The sequence below is a fragment of the Cydia fagiglandana genome, chromosome 1, assembly GCF_963556715.1.
Source record: "Cydia fagiglandana chromosome 1, ilCydFagi1.1, whole genome shotgun sequence".
NCBI classification, from domain to species: Eukaryota; Metazoa; Arthropoda; class Insecta; order Lepidoptera; family Tortricidae; genus Cydia; species Cydia fagiglandana.
The window spans coordinates 26,051,983-26,076,370 of NC_085932.1; the positions used below are offsets into that span (position 1 = coordinate 26,051,983).

The 24,388-nt window shown below is 34.7% G+C and overlaps 1 protein-coding gene across 1 annotated transcript in view; it reads right to left on the minus strand.

The window, feature by feature from the left end:
• Positions 1-435: 435 nt before the first annotated feature.
• Positions 436-24,388, minus strand: part of LOC134668227 (titin-like) — a 70,311-nt gene continuing 46,358 nt past the window's right edge. Inside the window, exons 6-9 of the mRNA XM_063525728.1 lie at positions 19,253-19,386; positions 14,672-14,874; positions 5,371-5,467; positions 436-2,636 (exon numbers count right to left, since the gene is read on the minus strand). Coding sequence (XP_063381798.1) covers positions 2,530-2,636; positions 5,371-5,467; positions 14,672-14,874; positions 19,253-19,386 — 541 coding nt within the window. The 3' untranslated portion in view covers positions 436-2,529. The remainder of the gene's footprint in view (positions 2,637-5,370; positions 5,468-14,671; positions 14,875-19,252; positions 19,387-24,388) is intronic.

Below are 24,388 nucleotides of genomic sequence, written 5' to 3' on the forward strand. Positions count from 1 at the left end.
CGCTATTGCGACCTAGTTTTTAGTTAATGGATTCCAAAAAATCGACTATGTCACAACTCTCCTCTGTCACAACTCACCTCGGTCTCCCCTACCTTTGGCGGTGATTGGTTTATTTATTTTCACGGTAGAAGGTGTAAACATGAATTTCATGCAAATGTAGGTATTCACGTAAATAAAATAACGGGTTAGCACTTTTTAAATACGACCTAGTTTTTAGTTAATAGATTCCCAAAAACCGACAATGTCACAACTCTCCTCTGTCACAACTCACCTCGGTCTCCCCTACGTATAATATTTACCACGTGTTTAGTCTCTCTACAAGGTATCATCAGATGCTGGAAATGTTGTCAGCGCTAGTCCTTAGTATTATATGAGGACCTTGATATATTGAAAGCCAATGCTTAGTGCTTACACCTTTATTATAAAAATCTTATCATTATTACAATATAATACGTCTAATAATTATAATTTTATCCACTATTTATTTTATGCTAAATCAACAGTCAACCAAAGCACCGATCCATATTATTTATATAAACTTTGTTTACAATACATAATATGAATATAATTATTATTTCACTTTGAAGACTTTGATAAGTAAACACATCAATAGAATAACTAGATTAAGAGTTAACACAAAAACATTTTGCAATTTCAATGCCATTAGGCAATAAATATGTATATTATACTAAAAGTTACTACAATATGGACTTTAGTACTATGTACTAAGTAAATACATAATCATTGTATAAACAGTATAACGTATGAATGAGTTAGTAAAAATAGACGATAAAACTTTGTTCCGTGCGATTAAAAAGGGATCGTTTTCATCTAATATTTTTTACAGTTTAAAAATTCTACATTCTTCAATGTATTAACCGTAGCATTCACCGTAGCCTATGAACGCCTGCAACTCCTAATGGCATAACTGTTTATGTAGATGAAAACGAGATCATAGTAATGTGATAAGTTCAAAATTAAATTATACTTAAATACAAGTGATGTGCAATTTGACAGTTGAGTCAGTATACATTTTAATGTTATATATTTGTTCCACTATGTTAAAATTTCTTACAAATATTCTTTGGCATGGTTATGATATTTATAATCAATGTGCTGTAAAATTAATTTTAACAAATAATAGCCCAGTTTAGATAAATAAATCGTTTAGACTATATTAAAAATTTCTTTACAAAATTAATAAGTTTACATTTATTATTATAGAGTGCATTGAATGATATGAAGTCAAGATATTTTTAATATATACGTAGGTATCTATGATATGTTTAACACTATAAACAACAGGCAGAGTACACCAACTTTAAAAAAATGACGGATAGATTTATATCGACGTTACGAACATTATTAATATTATGAACTTATTTTTACATTTAACTATCGTGCGGCTTAGTCATTTCGTACATAAAAGAAAAGTGCTTTGTATTCATAATATTCACCATTTTATTTTGCGTCTTGAGATTTATATTTATGAAATGAAATCGTAACGTCGACTACTTAACGAATATTTATACTTGTATGTATATTTGTGTAATATTTGATACTGTACATTATGTACACTCTCACTAATGGTCCTTAATGTTTAATATACGAGACCCTCGGACGGTATTTCTGCTCCAATTGAAGATCTTAATACATTCACTTTCACAAACGCTGACTTAAAATAACATCTTCAAAAGACAAAGAATGAAATATTTACCTAACAGTTTATTTCATCATTCATGAAGCCATGAGAATAACATAATCGTTTACATTTCTAGGAATGCTATTTTTGACTTGAAAAGCAAATAATATTAAATGAGTATAATAAAATCAATAAAACTAATTACAATGTCAATCAAAGACATATAAGTTATATAAAGGTTTACTTTCATTGTTTCGTAAAATTCGGCTCAAATTCAATATAACATTTTACAAAACTAGCATTCTTTAATCAATTCAAGGAAATTATAACATGTATTGATGATGAAGTAAGCAGCAGGATGTTCGTCTAGTACCGATTTGGGCGAATAATTTTGCCGTAGAATAAATAAATAACTCAAGTTATCTGGTTAGTTAAAAATCTTATATTGCGTTTTCTGTAGACTTATTAAACCAACTAGAAAACGTGAAACCTCATGAAACTCATTTGAAAATTTATTTCTAAACGTATCCTCAAATTTTGCAACACAATTTTATTTTTATTTTCACAAGAACATGAATTCGAGGACTATAATTTAGCTCGCTCCAAATCATCGCAAGTTTCAAGTTTCAAGAACCTGTTTGAATAATTAAAGTAAGCGTTACGAAGTTTAGCGGCTAAGAAAGGTCACGGTCGCGGAGTAAGATTTATATTTTCAATTCCCAGCCTCATGACTGTACTCAAGTTAAATTTGATACAAATTTGGAACAAAATAATTTCCATTACTACATTAAAACTAAAACGCACCGTCGTACAATATTGTAATTAGCAATAGAACTCGAATCGAGAACACAGAACCGATCACTAGCGAACTAAGCTGTCCAAGTAGGTCACCTGTCTTCGTAGCGCATGACAAGTACAAGCAGCATCGATAATAATAGGCTCGTGTAGCTGGATTTAGTCTTCACGCCGCTTTGTAGCTCGGCCAAGCTGGAACCTGTTAGAGAAAATAACTTTGTAAAATTTACAAATACCCGACTTGGGGTCCCTTTGTTTCCCATAAAGTTTTAAGTCATAATGTAACGTTTGTCATATTATCGTTAGTCATAAAACTGAAACCGTTAACTTTTCAGGATTTTCGTAAGGCTATTCTATAGATAGGATAGGTTAGGTTAGGTTTGTTTTATGGCAATCCTGAAAAGTTACGCGTTTGTGAGAAAAACCAATTATGACTTACGAATATTCGGACAAACAATACATTATGGCTTAAAACTGTTTGGGAAACAATAGAGACCCACTAGACTTACATCGAATGGGGTATGAACCGTGATTACCTTTTCTTTTCGAGTTGTTGCGAGCGTAAAAAGGATATCACGGTTCATATCGCGGTCGATATAAGTCTAGTGAAACTACAACCATTGGTACAACGGTTGGTAGTTCCATTTCCAACGACAGCTGCACTACTGTCAATTTTACCATGGAAATTGACAATGACAGCGACGCGTTCAGTAGTACCGGTAGTGCAGCTGCGGTTAGAAATGGAATGTTACCATAACTATTATTCAATGGCAAACCTAGCTTAGTTTTAATATTTGTCATCTAATAGTTGTCAAGCAAATTTACCGAATAAGTATAAGTTAAATGCGAATTAATTTAATTCCTAAACGTGAAATTGCGATAGCGCGTGCTACAAATACCACAAAAGCACTGTTACGCTATTGTTTGGTACTAAAACTTATTAACTTAATTTGATATTGTTGAGGTGTAAGTGGTTATATTCTTTTAAACACGACTGCGCAAATAATTAGTTATGCTGTATAGTTAAGTCAGAATTGACCCAAAATAATAAAAATAAAGAATCTATGGTTGGTTGGTTTAATAAAAAACACTTCGAGAGGAAGTATCCTGAAAAGTCAGCATAGTTACATAATGATTTCTTTAAAATTAGTATCGCGCCACGGTGCGTCACGTTAAGATTTTAGACATTGCACGTCCTAGATTTTTACGTCACGAAACCGCATCAAGACACGACATTGTATCGTGCCACTGTGTTTTGTAAGGACAAATGACTAAAAAATGTTTACACACTAAAAACCCCTTTTTAATTAAAATTGGGAGGACCATGTATAAGTAAATTTCATTTTCATGTCTTTATAAAATAAAATATAATGGAACCCTGTTATTGGTACCTTAAACAACCATAATAAAGCTAACATTAACCTGTGCCAAAAACAGGAAAAGCAGACTTAAACTTCACTTTTCAGCGTTTGAGATAGGCACTAAGCTCGCGCTTTAACAGGGCTTTATCTGCCTTAAAACTGTCTAAAGTGTCTAGGATACCGGCGTTTAACGGTGTTGCAGTAACTGTAGCTTAGTGTTAATGCTGGCTTAATTCTTAGTCAGGCTTCTTAGAACCTAATAAAGGATCGTTATCGGATATCGCTATAAATTTATAGCAGTCACGTTATTATTAGATTTGAATGCTAGCGACTTAGATTAACTAAGTACACAATTAACCCATTTTTAATTGACTGAGAAATGGGATAAAAGCCTTCAGACTACTTTTTTAAACCTTTTTTAAGGTGCCTACTAAGCTTTCGCTGTCTGCCTGTCCATTCGTCCGCTTGTCGTGATTGTAACGAAAAATATGGGTACGTATGTATGTATTTGTCCGATATACCGGGTGTGGCCTGTAATATGAGCAAAAAATTTAACTGTTAGCTGTACTGCTCATACTGACCAACATTTGTTCAGCGACTTTTAAAAATAACTTGTGGTTTGATTTTTAATACACTTTCAATTTTATTCCAAGACGCAATGTATTGCGAATTTTGTTATGTTTAAGGCGTGACAAGCAACATCAATCAAAATGATATGGCATGGCGATGGCGTCCATTGAAAATAATATTTATTTTGTATGAAAAATAGGGAATCTAAATACTTCATAATTTTTTAAAGTTGTTGAACAAAAGTGTCACCGTTTGAGGAGTCCAATCTGTTTTCATTATTTGCTCATGTTACAGGCCACACCCGGTATGTACATGCTGCTAAAGGATTTGGCATTTCGTTTTTACAACTGGCCGCCGCATGCATGCATGCATGCTAGGTAAGAGCAAATCGCCTTGCGTGGTACTTACGGGCATGTGATGCGGAGGGATGAAAGTCTTGTGACGAGAAAGGTATTAGGAATGAAAGTGGAGGGAAGTAACGGGAGAGGAAAACCGAAGAAAGGGTGGATGGACTGTGTGATACTTCTCCATAACATATACTACTTTGATCCTAAAATGATTTAGATACTTACAGAGCGTATACGTGTTAGTTTTCATAAGAATGGTAAATATTTAAATCTAGAGAACTGCCAAGTTTGAAGGCTTTTTTATTTAACAACTTATTTTAAACCACTGGATAGTCCGATCGGTTCGGCGGTTTAACAGACGGACAGACAGGCAGACTGTTACAATATTAGTGGGGATTTACCATGAGTTTATTTTATTCCTAGAGATTATACAAAAAGTTCTGCCACTAAGATATATCTGCGCCACATTTCTTACTGTCTAAGCAGGCCGCGTAGCCAAGTGTCCAATCGCTTACGCTCCGTAGCGATCGAAACGCAACTGTCACTGTCGCGCTAATATGGAAGAGTGATAGAGAGACATAATGCTTTTCGTTGTCGAAGCGATAGCGATTGTAACCTTGGCTAGGCCGGCAGTACAGTAAAATATATTACGTACCTTGTAGAACATGTACTCTAGCAACTGCTTTCATGCGAAGGGGGTAATGTAGCGAGCAGGTGTAGTTGCCAGCGTCGTCGACTTTCAACCTTGCCACCTGGGAATAAAGCATATATAAGTAACGGTAGTTAGAGTTAAGTTAAATAAGTTTGTCAAAATAAAATAAGGCTAAACTTTGTAAGGTAAATTATGGACGTACTCAATGATGATACCACTAAAAATAAAGTTTTAGGCTTTATTCCTAGTTTACGGAATGATTGACAATCTCAGGTGTATAAATTGTTTGTACTCGTAATTAATAATTATATATATGTACTTCAATGGCTTCAATAAAAATTAAACATCAAGTAAGCAGTAGTTTCTGAAATCGCCAATATACTTAATAATAGGTAAAGAAAAGTAACTTGAAACATAATGACTTAAGTATATTTCATTATATCCTGAGATACCGTCTTCTAACTCTATGGTATCATTTTCATGTGTACTTTCGAAAGTTCTACATACATTACCAACACACGTAGCATATTTAAGTGCCCACTTAATGCGAGGCAAATATATTACAGTAATTTACAGAACACAGGCAAAAGAACATGGTTTTCCCGGTAAAGAGCTGAATTAAAGTGAGAAAGCAAATTAAGTATTATAGATATATTTGGTCTTGTGCTGTCACATTTAATAATTAGATGTTTCAATTAACCATCGGTTAGGCCCACTTGAACCATCCCACTAACCCTGGGTTAACCAGTTAAACCATTAACCTAGAGTCAAATTGTACTGGTAACGTTGGCAACTCCAGGTTTAACCGGTTAACCCCGGGTTAGTGGGATATTGCAAGTGGGCCTTAGGCGTGTAAATAGGTACCTATTTTAGTAGATAAAAAAGTTACATGATCGTCATGTGACCTGCTTTTCTACTATTGTAGGTATATAATTATGAAACATAATAGAATGAATGTAATAATATATAAGTAAAACAAAAATATTTTTATAATAAAACAACAAAGGCGAACATTGTAAACACATTCTTATTTGAACAAGTCTGTGTTTATTTAACCAAACCTATATTTGCGTTTTTGAAGCTCTAGGAATGTTTTGCTGAATATCTGAATATGTTATTAAGGGGCGGTCAGAAGATTAATTCTTATGAAATTATTAACTGTAGGTATCTATTTGAAGTAAAAAGGATTGAACAAATTTTTCATAAAATGTATTTATTAACAATGTAAGTACGTATGTAGGCACTTATGTATGTAAAGCAGGCCACTGACGAGCCTTCCAAATGGATGCCGTTACAATGGATTAATCCAAATGGACGGCATCCTAATATTAAACATTGTACGTTTTTGACATTCACGGGCCGATTTTGGATTGCAGCCACGCTATTTGGACTGTTGGAAGGCTCGTCAGTGGCCACCTTAAGAGTTATTTAATATCCATACTACTTAATATTTAATTATTAATAAATGCGAAAGTGTGTCTGTCTGTCTGTCTTTCTGTCGGTCGCGCTGAACGGATTTAGTTTAAATTTGGCATCTCTATGCCAAATTTAAGCTATCTCTATAGTTTGTGTCCCGGGGAAGGACATAGTTTTTATATCGGAAGTCATCCCTAAAGAGGGCGAAAAGGGGGGTGAAATAGAGAGAGTTAATGGATTTTCTGATAATTGATGTACCTAAGCTTTTAAGCTTAAGCTCAAAATATATGATTGCTATTACACTTTACCCAGCCGCTATACTCTAGCTGCTGTTACTAATTCCACGCAGACGAAGTCGCGGGCAAAAGCTAGTATTTTATATATATGTCGGCGGCCGATCGTAAGATCAGGCAAATCGTGAAATTCCTAGGCATATCGTGAAACGTGAAAATATTTGACTCGTTCCGTGAGTCGACGGAGCCCCGCTACGCGGGGCTCCTATTTCTGGGCAGTTTGCCCTTCGGGCATCTGAAGCAACCTAACGAACCTATCTTACCTATATATTGCTTTAATGTGACTATTGTCAAAACATTACACAGGAACATTACGATCTGCCTGATCTTACGATCGGCCGCCGACATATATAATTCACACTGTCATATAAATCTATATTGTCATCATTAATCGACTGCCCGCTCCAAAAGGCCCTCCACCGAAAAGGTAGCTTATGGTTATCACATGGAAAGTATCTTACAAATTGTTGTTTCCCTCTGACTATGAAAGCGTGCCGACGTAATTGTGATGGCTTATAAGAGGTATAACAACTCAAGTGCCTGAAAAATATTTTCCTTTATTCAGAAACCGTAAGGTCCAAAATACTAACGGTGAGTGTTTCTATAATGTAATTGCGGATTCTCTCACCTTGATGCTTAATGATAATGGGGCCGATAGCACCGGAAAAACAAGGTTTCGTTTTAGTCTGGTATTTTTTTGGGAATGAGATGAGTGTGAATTGTTCTTCGTGAGATACAGCAGAAACATTGTTATTTTGAGAGTTACAGCAAAAATATACATTATTACCTTTTCCTTTTACTTATTTTATGGGTTCAACCAAATTTTCCTGTAATATCCAATTTTGGTATAACCCAGAGAGTAGGCAGCCTCAAGCATTAAATAGTAGACGGGTAAAATTTTCAATGGTGACCATATGAAGAATATTGTAGCTCGTCCTTCCCACAAAATCAGCTAAGTTTTTAAAAACCGTGGATTTAATGAGGAAGAGACACTAGCCCGTGTAATGTGAATTCAACTAACTCTCGTAGAAATCAATAAATCAAAGAACCAGCTTTCACAAAAATGCTGATCTCAAGAAAAATCCAAAATAACGTCGGAATGATAACGATTTTCAGCATAAAAGAGCGACTATGGAAAGATTGGCATTATTCAATTATAAAATATACTGTACAAATTCCATTATCCCAGTTTGCTCGAAGCAAATATTTATCGAAGATATTAGATGGATGTTCTGAAAGTTAAATGTTTGTGTTTGCTTACAGAAAGTTGGCCCTAACTCTATCGGCCCGATTCGAACTTTAAGATACGTCAATTAATAGATCTAGAAACGATATGGATTAGATATGTCAGTGGCAAATGTGACGTTTCTTCAAACAAGAACGTCACTTTTGGCACTGACACAATCTAATCCATATCGTTTCTAGATCTATTAATTGACGTATTTTAAAATTCGAATCGGGCAGTATAGTGATCACGGCTATAGTTCGTTTTTATAGCACTAGAAAGAACTTGAAAGAAGTTAAGCGATCATGACATGTCTTTTAATTGAAAAAAACGCTTTATAAAAATCAGTAACTATTACTTATAAAAGCAGAAGAATATAAATGATCGTATTAGATTCATAATTGTTAAATATTTGCCGTAACTTTTTTTTTAAATGTATGTTTTTAAATAAAAGAGAGTTTACCTTATTTCTAATGCTAAAAAAACGAAAAATTTACGGTAGAGTAGAAGAAAATCTTATAAACTTTTATATTTTATTTTTGTAACATAGTATACGAGGAATGTATAAGGGATAAAACCTCCCTTTAAGCAAAAAAATAACTTGAGTCGAAGCTTCCGCTTCTCCTTGGGTAACATAAAGCAGGATTTAGCTATTATATCCTATAAAAAATAATATTATATAAAAATATAAATATTTAATAAAAATATAATAGTGATATTTCGTATTTCAAAACACCTAGGTATGTATAGTATTGATGTTGACATTTCGACTTGTGTTTCGATTGTTTACAAGTCCATATCTTCCAGTATACGGAAATACCAATTCATCGCAGAGGAAGTCGCGGGCAGAAACTAGTTGTAATAAGCTTAAATCATTAAGACGGTAGGCCATACAAGTACCAATATCCTGTTGGTCCCGTATAAGATGGACAGACCTCATTAAATCTGTTTTCCGTCACGTACTGTTTTCACAATGCCAAGTGCAGACAGAAATGAAAACTAGAGCAGTATTTTTATCCTTAAAAGGAATCATAATAACTAAAAACTGATGACCATACAAAATAATAACATGTGCATGTCGGACCACGCATTTATAAGTTACTCCATGGAGAGTTCCGTTCCATCATACAATGCAAAAAGCCATTAGTATCTACGCCATCTTAATAAGAAGATAGTTTTTTTAAACACTTAATAATGTGTCGAACACTCAATCGATCATATTCAACATTATTTTAGTGACAAGTACTTATTTCTAATTTTTGCGCTCCCGGTTCAAAAGTATTACGAGCACACAATAATTTATGGTTGCTTTAGGGAGCAATTATTTCCAAAAGTATTCACTGAATCAAACTGCCTGTGACATGCCAAAACTGTATGAAGCTATTTTGGTTTCGGAACCATTGCGTAAATATTATTTCACATTAAAATATTAATACATTTTTATTTATTTTTACGGAATGTTCAAGGGTCTTCAGCGTGAAAATCTAGTCTATTTATATTTAAAAAGTGTTTCTTGCAAATTTATGAAGGCACTCAATCCACGCCTCTAAGGTTTCCTAGCATTAGCGGTTAGTGCCGGCTCTTAACAAGTGATACTCGTAATTTAGCTCGTGACACCCGCTACTACCTCTTCTAAGGAGCTATTCACAGGCACAGGGGGCAACCCGACTTGCTTTTATGACAGCTTTTACTATGATAAGTATAAACTTGCTTTCCATAGAATATACTCTTAATCAATTATTATTGCGACAACAGGCCTCTGCTGCGCAATCTTTCATAATGCTTTAAGGTGGCCACTGACGAGCCTTCCAACAGTCCAAATTGTGTGGCTGCAATCCAAAATCGGTCCGTGAATATCAAAAACGTACAATGTTTAATATTAGGATGCCGTCCATTTGGATGAATCCATTTGGAAGGCTCGTCAGTGGCCTGCTTTATGCTTGTCGCGTAACAATCGGGTCAAACACATTTTAGATAAACATACTTCTCTAGAAAAGCATCAACAGTTACGACTGTGGTATATAATATAGGTACAATATACCTCTATTTCAAAAATGTAACCCGCTGGTAAGGGATAGGGGTGGTAGTGGCAAAAATTAACTTTGCGATACCTCCAAAAAACCCGAATGAATTAAGCATGCAATAAAATGTATGATCCAATCTTTTTTCTAGTGATCTATTTTATAGTTTACAAGAACAACAGGCAACATGTCAAGAAGGCGATAGGTTGCTACCTATCACGTGTGTACAGTTGAGGTTGAGCTTATGCATGTTGACCCTCCCTTGTTCAAGTATAATCAAGCTAGCATCATAGCACTACTGTATGCTATTTGGTGCGATACATGTGAAAGCATAAAACTTATTTACATAACCAAGTAGAGCGAAACGGGGTGGAGCGCCATCATGACGTCACGTTTACGGCCTATTCATTAATGTTCATAAAAATATTACTGATATTACTCATATTAAGGCTTGCTCATGAAAAAAAAAAATTGATGCATATTTCAGGTATTTCCGTGTACTGGAAGATATGGACTTGTAAATAATCGAAATACAAGTCGAAATGTCAACATCAAAACTACATAGATGTTTTAAAATACAAAATAACACTATTATATTTTTATTCGATATTTTTTTTATATAATATTATTTTGTATAGGTTTTAATAGCTAAATCCTTCTTTATGTTACCCAAGGAAAAGCGCAAGCTTCGACTCAAGTTATTTCTTTGCTTACAGGGAGGCTTTATCCCTTATACATTCCTCGTATATCTTACAAAAATAGAAAATAAAAATTTATAAGATTTTTTTCTACTCTACCGTTAATTTTTAGCATTAATTGTATTGTCATAATTATAGTTCGTTTTTTTAGCATTAGAAATAAGGTAAACACTCTTGACGTGTGTTTTAATTGAAAAACACATTTTAAAAATAAGTTACGGCAAATATGTAACAATTATGAATCTAATACGATCATTTATATTCTTCTGCTTTTATAGGTAATACTTAGTTACTGATTTTTAAAAAGCGTTTTTCAATTAAAAGACATGTCAAGATCGCTTACCTTCTTTCAAGTTCTTTCTAGTGCCATGCCTAACAACATACTAAAAGTTGGTAGCGGTTTCCGGCTCTGAACTATCTCTGCGACCGTTTCCCATAAGGCATGGCACTATAATGAATATTTTCAGCCACTTTGGTTTACCTAATAGTCCGCAGCGATTTTGCCTTTGAAGCTGAAATTTCTCAGTTCTAATTCCGATACTGTTATATGTCTGTATGTTTGTTAATACACATTTTATTGTAAACTAAAAAGTTACAATTAATACAATAGAAACAAAATTACGGATGTACAACAACGAACTGGTAAAATTATTTGTATTTACTCTTCCCGTGAAACTTGCAAAAGCGCAATTGAAAGCGCTTTAATGATGCCGCATCCCATAATTTCTTTATTCAATAAATATTGCTGCTACAATGTCTCGCAAATCTCTTGTCTGAATATTACTTTCTGTATACAAGTCAGCTGTTTTGTATTTATTCGATAACGTTGAAGATTCTGCGATGAAAACGTAATAAATTTCAATTGAATTCTTGTTTTTTTTAAAGAACACTGAATAATAATGTTTGGTTGTTTAATGGCACTGGGCTTTACTTGGCGCAGTGTTTGTGAATGTACCTTTATTTCGCTGAGCTATGGTTACAGTATTATTCACTCAAGAGCTGAAACGAAACTCTCATAAACCGGTCCGGTAAACGGGAGCTAATTAGCTGTTACCTACGTATGACACAGAACTTTTACACTAAAAGTAGATTCAAAGGCACTAGTGCACTAAAAGCCACTCATATTTATTCTAGTACGATTTTGGGAGCCGTAAAATAGTGGGAAAGTTTTTATTTTAATTAAGATACTTAAAAATAACTACTTCCCGATCCTTCTTACGAATTGCCGGTTCGTGAACGGGCTGACAAAAGAATAAGTATTACCTACCGGTGCATGTTTTTTTTTTCTAGAATTTCAATGCGTTACGTTATAGATATCTACAGATGACTTTATAATTGTCAAACTTGTCTGTAAATAATGTGCTACTTATTCATTAAGTCTAGGAAATGTCGGAATATACCTAACCAAAACTTTATTCTAAACTAATACATCTAAATAATAACAAAAACAATGGTACTTCGGCACGCTAACCTATGTCGTATCTCAAAAGCATGTTAACTTTATACAGAATCAAGGTTCGTTGAATGTATTCAGGCAAATTATAATTCAACAACCGTTGTTATCCATGAACAACTTAATCATTTAACCTCTAGCCGCCCAGACGTCAAAGCTTGCCAAGAAAAATGCAATTTTGATATGTCAAAAATAAGGTTCAAATTAGAATGGAACAGGAGACCTTTTTGTACGTCTCTGGGCGGCTAGAGATTAAAGCTTTATTTGAACGTATCTCGTCATTGTGTGCATAAATCGCGTAAATAATCTAAATACATTTAATTGGGTAGGTAAGGTACAAACCATCGGTCGGTCGGTGGACCTTATGCCTTTTGTAATAAGGTTTACGAACTGTTAGTTAAGGTTGGCGATAGTATGCTAGCGCAAGTGGTGAGCGGTAAATGATGTTGCGTTTTATGTAATAATTTGGTATAAATAATATAAAAATATTAAAATCGAGACAGCATTTTAAAAATGTAAATTATCTCTGCGTAGGTACTAACTATATATTTTTTTTGACATTATTATAACTTCGCAGAATTATCACGAGATTTTTCTAGGTACCTAAGTAATATGAGCGGCATAGAAATGAAATAAAACGATTAAGTATTACAAAATATTTACTTCAAAATGCAACAGATTAAATTGCCTGATTTAGATAAACCCTATCGCCTACTTCTACGAAAAGCTATCGTGATTGAGATAAGCTTAGTCAAAAGCTAGATATTATTAAGTAATATTGTATTATTAGAATTAATTGACCACCTACAATTAATCTACTTTTAATAATATAGGTAAATTCTATATAAAAATTAGCAAAGACTTGTATGTATAAGATATATTCACTGTGAAATTATATGTTTCAATATTTTCGATATTTATATGTTGATAATTGAAATAATTTTTTTTAGTACCCTAGTGATTATAATTCATTATATCCAAATCCATTTTCTAATTAAAGCTAATAGGACAATCAAAAATTCATAAGCGTCATAAAGTTAATAAGCAGTCAATGGACGAGGGTCGAATGTATTAACGGATAATTGGAAACCGTTTAGGCGACTTAATGACTCATTAAAATATATTAACAGTTTATATGACGATAGCTATTTTATTCGGAAACCTCATGTAGCTGGGTGCGTAGCCAACATGCCAATCGTTTACGCTTCTTAGCGAACAAAACGCAACTGTCACTGTCGCACTAGAAAGAGTGATAGAGAGTCACAAAGCGTTTCGTTGTCGCAGCGCAAGTGATTGTCATCTCGGCTAGCCACCCTGCAGCGGTGTCATGATCGCATTTTTATCACTTGTCATGCCATGCGTCACTTTCGCACTTACATACTTTGTTAGAACGTGACAGTCATGGTTACAAATGATAAAGAACCGACCATCTTAGCCTTTCAGTAGAGCTACCAACGCTAAAAACGCGACCATGATACCACTTCTAGTGTTAAAAATTTCGACCTAATGTGTTTGTTTGAATTTACTTTGTTGAAACGTGCGCATTAGCTTGCCACTTCAAAACAAAACAACGAACAATATTTAGGTGCCCTGCCATTTATTTACCAACTGAATTATAACGAATAACTTGATGTAACTTTTATAAACCTTTTTTTTTATTACTAACGTGGTTTTTTTGCCGCATATTCATTTAGCTTTGCAGTGGTGCACTGCTGACATTAATCTTACTTAACGGGATTTAACATTATACAGAGTCCAGTTGAACTTACAAAGAAACATAAATTCGTTAATATCTCTGTTATAGTTATTCAATTTGTATAATAAAGTAAAGAGAATTACGTAAGGAAACCCCTACTTATAAGAAAGACGATTCATAAGGTAAAAAAGTATTGCGGTAGATTCCTAGTAGCCATGTGCCAAAACATCAACTGTATCATTGTCTGATAATAATAATAATAACTCAGCCTATATACGAGTAAAGCTGCCTCCCCCTGCTGTACACAGGCCTCCTCTTAAGCGCGAGAGGGCTTGGGCTATAGTCCCCACGCTAGCCCAATGCGGATTTGGGACTTCACATACACCTTTGAATTTGTTCAGATTTGTACACTGTCTAGTATTAAAAAAAATTCAGGAAAATATTAGAAATCTTACGTGGTAGATTAAAATAAAAAATGGGAAGCGGGAGATTTATTAATTACCTGTAAATGACTAGTCATAGTTAGATGGTCGGTCTCGACCAGCACTCCCCCCCTTATTTCATCAAGTGGGATCGTGCTGTTGCCCCTGTACCACTGCAGCGTGGGAGCTGCCTCGCGGGAGTGGAGATGCAATACGGCGCATTTGAGGGAGAGTGTCTCTCCCGTCTCTAGGAAAGCCTCTTTGCTCATGGTGATTTCTGGTGCTGCAACAAATACGAGTTGATAACGGTCCATGTTTATAACAAAAGACGAACACGTTTGTAATGTTGATGTCAATACAAAAGCACCTTTTTCACATACATATATAGAAGTTGTGAAATAAATGCTTGGGATTGGGAGGTTGTCCCGAAGGTATTGTTCGTTTTTTTTACTCTTTTTTTAGCGTTAGAAATAAGGTAAACAATCTTGATGTGTCTTTTAATTGAAAAACACATTTTAAAAATAAGTTACGGCAAATATGTAACAATTATGAATCTAATACGATCATTTATATTTTTCTGCTTTCATAAGTCATAGTTTTTAATTTTTAACAAGCGTTTTTCAATTAAAAGACATGTCAAGATCGCTTACCTTCTTGCAAGTTCTTTCTAATGCTAAAAAAAACGAACTATACACGCTATAGCCGAATTGTTTTTAAATACATTTGTGTACATACTTTCGGCACATAAAACCACATATTCAGTTTTTTTATATGTGTTTAAAGTAGTGTCATGTTGTGTGCCCTAAAATGAAGGAAGTAATTTAACGCTTCATCAAAACCGCTGCAATCTCATGTTCATTATACTGCTTAATGAATACTTCGTAATACCCTTGTATCTACCTACATATGTATAGGTACCTACTTGGTAGTTTGAAAGCCAGTACTAACTACGCATTTAATATTACTGATGAATTGAATCATGATCGACATACAATTATGTGACCCATCTTTTAAAATTCCCACATGCGCTTTTTACCTAAATATAAGCCTGCTGAAAAACCTTTATTTTCAAAACAGAGTAACTTATAAAAAAATAGAAAATACTCAAAATATCTACCGTTGGCAAAAATCGTTGCTTATCATGAATAGTGACACAAAACAAAATGAAATGCCATTCGATTTTAAATCTTACCAGTAAAAGATAGAATATTAAATGCAATAGCATTTCATTTTGAGTTGTGCCACTGTTAATGATAAGCGTCGAAATATTAAATGAATGTAGTTTTATTGTTGCGTTTTCATAATGAAGAGGCCTGTCAATGAACAGAATGATGGTCAAACAAGTTTAGTTTTTAAAAATCCAATGTAAGCTTTACGTAACGCAAAATAAATCCACATACGGATTTCCGGCTTTGAACAAGTAATTGGCAAAGATTACCAACAAATGTCCATTTTATTGATCAGGGTCCGACAGAAACTAATGCATCGCAATACGGAACATTTCCTCTCTATTTGGATTAAACTACACCCAAATCCATTTATGTAACTAGGTTAAACTGTTCGCTTTTATATAGGGACTCAATTAATACTCATTAAAGTAATCACCCTTGATTCTTATTTCGTTAAAAGTAAGAAAATTACTTAGTGAATGTTTTGCTGGTGGTATAGGTATCATTAGTTTTTAACAATCAGGTGGTGGTGGTAATCTTACATAGTAATACCATACTGTTTTGTTTTTCAAACGCCTTTGTCTGTGTTAATTGCCAAAATAAACGAGTCTAGTTTGAGTAATAGTGTATTCTTATAAGTTCGTAATATATCGATATTATGAAGGTCCATTGTTTGATAAAAATGGATAGGTACATATATATACCAAAAAAATGTTTGTTCTGACAGTCGTTAAAAAGCTACTTTAGGTATGTGAAGGTTTTTATAGGAAAGGACCATGGGCAACTTTGTATGGAGCCTGGACCCAACGCCAACAGAAATGAGAGTAAGGTCATTAGATAGGTATTTCTATGTACTTCATTTTGTTCTATGGGCACCAAGCGGAATCCCATTGCAGAACTGAGATATTGGTATTTAAGCCAAAATGTCGTCACCCTTATTACCTAGGGAATAGAGTCCAAGTAAGTAAATTAATTGCTGCAGGGTAGATGTTCGCGCACCGCCGGGCGAGCACGCTGAATGATTTGCCGCGCTCGCCCGGCGGTGGACTCTATTGCCTAGGTAATAAGGGTGACGACATTTTGATTAAAATACCAGTATCTCAGTTCTGCAATGGAATTCCGCTTGGTGCCCATAGAACGAAATGAAGTACAGGGAAATACCTATCTAATGACCTAACTCTCAACTCTGTTGGTTTTGAGGCAATTTTGACGCATAGTCCTTTGTGTATTATATACTAAGTGAACACCGAAAGGCGCGAACATTGTCATTTTAAATTTGATAGTGCAAAATAATTATATTTTTAAATTATTGACCACAAATAAAAGCTTTTATTATTCGAATTTATTGTGTCCTATTTAGTCGTAATCTGATCATCTGGCTCCATCGAAATTTCTTGAATTGTTATCCCTGTGGATGTAAAAGTCTATAGCAAAACTTTGTTTAGTATCAGTCACAATGGCATAAAGGCTCAGTGCAAAAGGTTCGACACGGAAACTCCTAAGTTTTAGTACTCCCTTTTACGCACACGTAACTAAGTGAAGTTTCTTTCACAACAAATAATAACGTTTGTAGATAGTCTAGAAATAAATAGTAACAATAACATTAAGCTAATGAAAAACAATATTATGTTTATACCTAATTAATGTGTGTGTGATTTATCTAATCTTAATCTTAATAAAGTGTGTTTATTATTTGGACATAATTTGAAGCAAGAATATTGTAAAACAAATGTCCATTATTTTAAACACCCAAAAGTTTTCAGAAAAATTAATAAAAGCACTTAAGAGGAAAATGAAACGTAAAAGGTCCCTATAATGATTCTCTGCTTGAGTTACAAAGGCTATTAGAGAGACCCTAGGGAGCTTGGAAAACAATTCTTCCAAGTCTAATACATATTGGGGCAGACATCGATAAACATTGGGAACACAAAACCCCGAAGGACTCTATGTACCTACTAGGCTACGCCTCATTTCCCTATCGTATGAGTTTTGTAAAAGAATATGTTACAGGCGTATTTCTTTTTCCCATTTTAATATTAAAAAAAATATTTTAGAAATTCGATTTTGAAACACTTATCATATAGAAGGCTCTGCATTTTGGCGTATTTGACGAACTAAGGTTAACGTACTGGTGCTCGACGCGGTCCCAGTACATGTCATCTTAAAACTTACGTCATTGTCAATTAAATAGAAGTGACAATAAGGTTTCATCTATTGGGCATTAGCATGTCGAGCACTAGTACGTTTACCTTACTGGCAAAACACAATATTTAAGTTAACATCAAATATTATTATACTCACAGCCATAATATTCAAATAATATATTACAACGGTCCGTGTCTATTATACAATGTGTTCCGAGAAATTTTATCAACTTGGTTGTCGCTGTCCGTCCGTCCGTCCGTCCGTCCGTCTGTCACCAGGCTGTATCTCACGAACCGTGATAGCTAGACAGTTGAAATTTTCACAGATGACGTATTTCTGTTGCAGCTATAACAACAAATAGTAAAAACAGAATAAAATAAAGATTTAAGTGGGGCTCCCATACAACAAACGTGATTTTTGACCAAAGTTAAGCAACGTCGGGCGGGGTCAGTACTTGGATGGGTGACCGTTTTCTTTTTGCATTTTTTCCGTTTTTTTTTTTGCTTTATGGTACGGAACCCTTCGTGCGCGAGTCCGACTCGCACTTGCCCGGTTTTTTTTTATCGGTGGATACTATATCAATGACAGACTATTCGATCAATCTTTCGTTTCGACATAAAAATATGAGGAAAAGTTACAAATAATCCGGATATTATCATCTTTCAGGTTATTGGCAGGAGAAGCGGTTTACCTATAAGGTAATGGAATTTTCTTATTTGATAATAATAGGGTCCTATTTCATGGTACATCCTGTGTGGTAATTTCCTTCTTACTGCTAAATTTACGTAGCCAAATTAATTTCTTTCCTACGTAGCGAGAGTAAATTATTCACAGACTTGCTATACCGTCATCTCGTCCTCCTTACCAGTCAATATTGTCTAATCATCATCATCATCTCGGCCATAAGACGTCCACTGCTGAACATAGGCCTCCCCCTTGTTATGTGGGGTGAATGCCATAATCGCCACGCTTGGCAGGCGGGTTGGCGATCGCAGTCGAGTACACCGAATTTGAGGGACGCTGCTGCCCGTCCACCGGTGGTCTTGGACGTAGTTTAAGGACATACCCGGGTCCAATATACAATAAATAATAATCCGGGTCAATATTGTCTAATAGCTCAGCCAAAAATTGTATAAACTTAAGGATGACCCACGTTACACCGGGCCTTGTCCGGGCCGGAGCTTCCGGCGCATCACGCATGGAAAGCATCACGTGATCACCTGTCATGTCATAGAAAAGTTAGCTCCGGAAGCTCCGGCCCGGACACGGAACGGTCTAACGTCAGTCATTGTACCCTTATTTATGCATTTAAATATTTTGATTGATTGATTGATGATTTATACTTACGATGAACAGTCAGGCGCACTCGCCTCAACATCGGCGGGTGTGTGGACACGTGGCAGCAGTAGGTCCCAGAGTCTTGCACTTTTGCGTCAGATAGAGCCAGCTTCCAGTTGTCTCCAGCGAGATCCACTCTGTACCTGACAAGAAAAATAGGTGGTTTGAATATCAAATAAAAAAAAACTAATATAACACAAATAGAAATCAAAACCTCAGTAAAAATCCCACTCAGTTGCAAAGGTGCCCATCACGCGTGCCCCATTACCGCGTTGATTCAGCGCTCTCCACCAAAAATGACCCGAATCAGCGACGATATCAAATGAGTTTTAAATATTTTAATATAACAAATCGAGGGAAAGGTAGAAAACAAATAGCAGCACACTATCTAACATTAGTAGACCCTATATCATTAGGTTTAGTAAGGGTAATAATAATTTGCATGACTTATTTACCTAGTAATACCACAATTGTACTAAATATTTTAAAGCAAATAAATTACTATTACTATTAGCATTATAAATTCCATGAAGTGTAGGTATGCTGCGGTTCCTACATTTTTCAAAGCTTAATAGAAAAATAGGCTTGACCAAGAGGATATAAGTAATCGTACCTACTGTTATGCTCAATTGCTCATCTGTTATTGGCTAATTAGTTTCCAATGTAAACTCGTTAAATACAGAATAATGTTCATTCGTTTGATATTAAAAAATATTACTTCAGTTAAATAACAGGTTGGAATTGTTTTCTCTATTTGCAGAAATCCCGAAGCGTCTGGTTGACGTAACTGGTGAACGAAGAGTTGTCATCTTCCTCGCACAACGTATCAGTATTGCGATACAATCGGCTCGATTCTGAAAATGTATTAGATCTCTACTAGACCTCAACAAGTTACGATATGGATAATTTAAAGATATTTGTAAGATAGATATGTCAAATTTGACGTTTCCGCGATTCTGGAGACCCTCTTGAACGATTTCGACAAGTTATGACTTAGATATCCAAGTCACATCTAGTCGATATCTAATGTAAATCTAGTTGATCTCTATATCGTTTCTAGATCTTGTGATTATCTCGTTTCCCGAATACGCGTGTAAGAGGAAATACCGCCATCATCCTTGGTACAATGCCTCAAGAGCCTATTTTAGATTTAAGCTAGTTATTAATTTAGTTTAGTGTTTGTACCTATTGTAGTACCTCCGTGTAATTAATCCTTACTTACTAGTTTTCCTTTTGTGTATTATAACTGTACGCCCACGTGCGATTTTCCTCGCTATGCCCCAATAACTTTCATTTATATTACGTACTAGCTGTTGCCCGCGACTTCGTCCGCGTGGAATCTTATCTCCAACATTTTACATCTTTAGTACCTATAATTTTCATATCCAAGCAATGTTGAAATTAAGTACTTTTCTTTTTTAGCAAGTTGTATGAAGTTTTAAGTCAAGTGGATTTTGAGGGTGCCCCTTAATACGCCTAACATTAATTGTCATAATATGAATTCGCATAACAGATTTTTCATAAAATAATTGTTCATAACATTAAACAGACATAATAATAAAAAAGCATAACACTTATTGCGCATAATAATGACTCCGCATAATTTAAATATGCATAACATTAGTAACTATAACTGTAACTGTCATAAAATGAATTAGCATAATTTTATAATGTAAATGGATCAGGACGAAACCAACTTAACCAACTCGGTTAGGTTAGGTTCAGAAGGCCTTAGCCTTCGATGTTAGGTTTTTTTTATAACAGCCCGATAATATTATAGATATATTCACATCCTGATTATCTCCTCAGATGTATTAAATAAATAAAATAATATATACAATCAAAATTACACTTGTCAATACCACTAACTGGTAAAATAGAACTTATACCTATGAATCGTTAGGATAGAAAAAAACCATCCAAACTAAACTTTAATTGAAATTGGCTGCAATTGCCTCCAAATACCGCTTTATGGTGACATAACAATCTGTTCATCATCATCATCATCATCTCAGCCATAAGACGTCCACTGCTGAACATAGGCCTCCCCCTTGGACCTCCATTCGTACCGGTTGGAAGCCACCCGCATCCAGCGTCTTCCGGCGGCTTTAACAAGGTCGTCCGTCCATCTTGTGGGTGGACGTCCTACGCTGCGTTTGCTAGTCCGTGGTCTCCACTCGAGCACTTTTCGACCCCATCGGCCATCTTCTCTGCGCGCAATGTGGCCTGCCCATTGCCACTTCAGCTTGCTAATCCGGTGAGCTATGTCGGTGACTTTAGTTCGTCTACGGATCTCCTCATTTCTGATTCGATCACGCAGAGAAACTCCGAGCATACAACAACAATCTGTTACCTTCCTTTTATATTTATACCATTTAATAATTATGCAAAGTAGCGTTATGCTTATTACATTTATACTAAGTCATTGTTATGACAATAAACGTTATGCGCATTAACATTATGCGTACTCAGTTATGCGAAATAATGTTATGCGATTTAAAAGTTATGCGTAATCTGTCTTATGCCAATTTGAATTAGGAGTATTACGTTATGCGAATTAATATAGACCCGGATTTTGATGTTGGTTGCTGAAATTACTTTTCTTGTATTCTCATATTAATAGGTTCCTATGCCCTTATACAAAGATTCAAGTTCCGCACTCACAAAATATCTGATCTCCATACAAACTTTCAACCCCTTTCTCACCACCTTGGGGGATGATTATAAAAAATGCTTGAATTAGTTTTCATGTTTTTTAATTTATTACCTTTTTTTCCAAAAAGTTAAAGTTCCTAGCTTAAAATTAAATTTACACCCCAAGACGAATTTTCATCCCCTTTTTAGCCCCCTTAGGGATTGAATTTCCAAAAACGTTGCAATTACTTTTTTTTTAATCGGCTATTATGTCTTTCTAAGAAGTTTCAAAGCATTTGTAATGGATTCAAACTTTGAACCCCATTTTAACACTGTTAGGGGATGAATTTTACAAATCGCTGAAATCACTTTTATTGTCTTCTAATAATATACCCAAATACAAAGATTCAAATCCCGCACTCGAAAAAATGCATGATATCCATACAAACTTTCAACCCCGTTTTCACCACCATAGGGATGAATTTTCAAAAACGCTGAATTGAGTTTTCTTGTATTTGAATTTGATACTTTTTTACAAAGTTTCAAGTTCCTAACTTAAAATAAAATTTGCACCCGAAGACGAACTTTCATCCCTTTTTTAACCCCCTTAGGTGTTGAATTTCCAAAAACGTTGCAATCACTTTTTTTGTAATCGGCTATTATGCCTTTCTACGAAGTTTCAAAGCATTTGTAATGGATTAAAATTTTCAACCCCTTTTTAACCCTGTTAGGGGATGAATTTTACAAAACGCTGAAATTACTTTTCCTGTCTTCTAATAATATCCCTAAATACAAAGATTCAAGTCCACCACTTGAAATTTTTTTTGATATCCATACAAACTTTCAACCCCTTTTTCACCACCTTAGGGGTTGAGTTTTCAAAAACGCTGAAATTAGTTTTCTTGTATTTTAATAATATATCTTTTAACGAAGTTTCAAATTCGTAGCTCAAAAGAAAACTTTAACCCCATACAAACTTTCATCCCCTTTTTAACCCTGTTAGGGGATGAATTTTACAAAACGCTGAAATTACTTTTATTGTCTTCTAATAATATCCCCAAATACAAAGATTCAAGTCCCGCGCTCGAAAATTTTTTTTATATCTATACAAACTTTCAACCCCTTTTTCACCACCTTGGGGGATGAATTTTCTAAAACGCTGAAATTAGTTTTCTTGTATTTGAATTTGATACTTTTTTACAAAGTTTCAAGTTCCTAACTTAAAATAAAATTTGCACCCGAAGACGAACTTTCATCCCCTTTTTAACCCCCTTAGGGGTTGAATTTCCAAAAACGTTGCAATCACTTTTTTTGTAATCGGCTATTATGCCTTTCTACGAAGTTTCAAAGCATTTGTAATGGATTAAAATTTTCAACCCCTTTTTAACCCTGTTAGGGGATGAATTTTACAAAACGCTGAAATTACTTTTCCTGTCTTCTAATAATATCCCTAAATACAAAGATTCAAGTCCACCACTTGAAATTTTTTTTGATATCCATACAAACTTTCAACCCCTTTTTCACCACCTTAGGGGATGAATTTACAAAAACGCTGAAATTAGTTTTCTTGTATTTTAATAATATATCTTTTTACGAAGTTTCAAATTCCTAGCTTAAAAGAAAACTTTAACTCCATACAAACTTTCATCCCCTTTTTAACCCCCTTAGAGGTTGAATTTCTCAAAATCGCTTCTTATCTCTTGTACACTTTATAAATGCAATCTGTTGTGCAAATTTCAACTTTCTGGCTTTTGTAGTTTCGGCTCTGCGTTGATGAATCAGTCAGTCAGTCAGTCAGTCAGTCAGTCAGGACACTTGCATTTATATATATAGATTATTATTAACACGTTGATCGCTTAAGCTGTGGTAACCCAATATCTGGACCTCACCACAAATCTAATACCTCGTAAATTGACGAGGGTCAAAAATTCACGAAGGTTGGCATTAAACGTGCTGACGCGTAGGCGCGTTGGAATTACGGAAATAACATCATTTATTTTTGAGTGTTATTAAAATAATCCTCTTAGGTGCCTACTATGCTAACATGTGCATGTACATTCTTCAAGGAGTATGTAAGTACAGCTAGCTGCAAACTTGCATGGAAACGTGAATTAATACATTTATAGTCGCACCAATAAAAGTCTGCAGTGGATTTGATAGCCCACGCAGTGTTAGTGTTATGTATACGTCATAATTTCATAGAAGTTTGACGTTTAAAATGACACTTGCACTGCGTGGGCTATCAAAATCGCTGCAGACTTTTTACGGTCTGACTATATAAAGTGGCCATGCAATTTTATGGCGGGTGAATATAATAAGAAATTTTTTTTTATGCTTTAATCTACAAACTATAAGCTTAGAGTATATTTTTCAATACAATACCAGGTGATACAATATTGTATCAAATAAATAAATAAATAATAAATATTATAAATAGAACAATTTTACACAGATCGGCCTAGTCCCACAGTAAACTCAATGTAAGTAAATATCAGTAAAATATAACACATT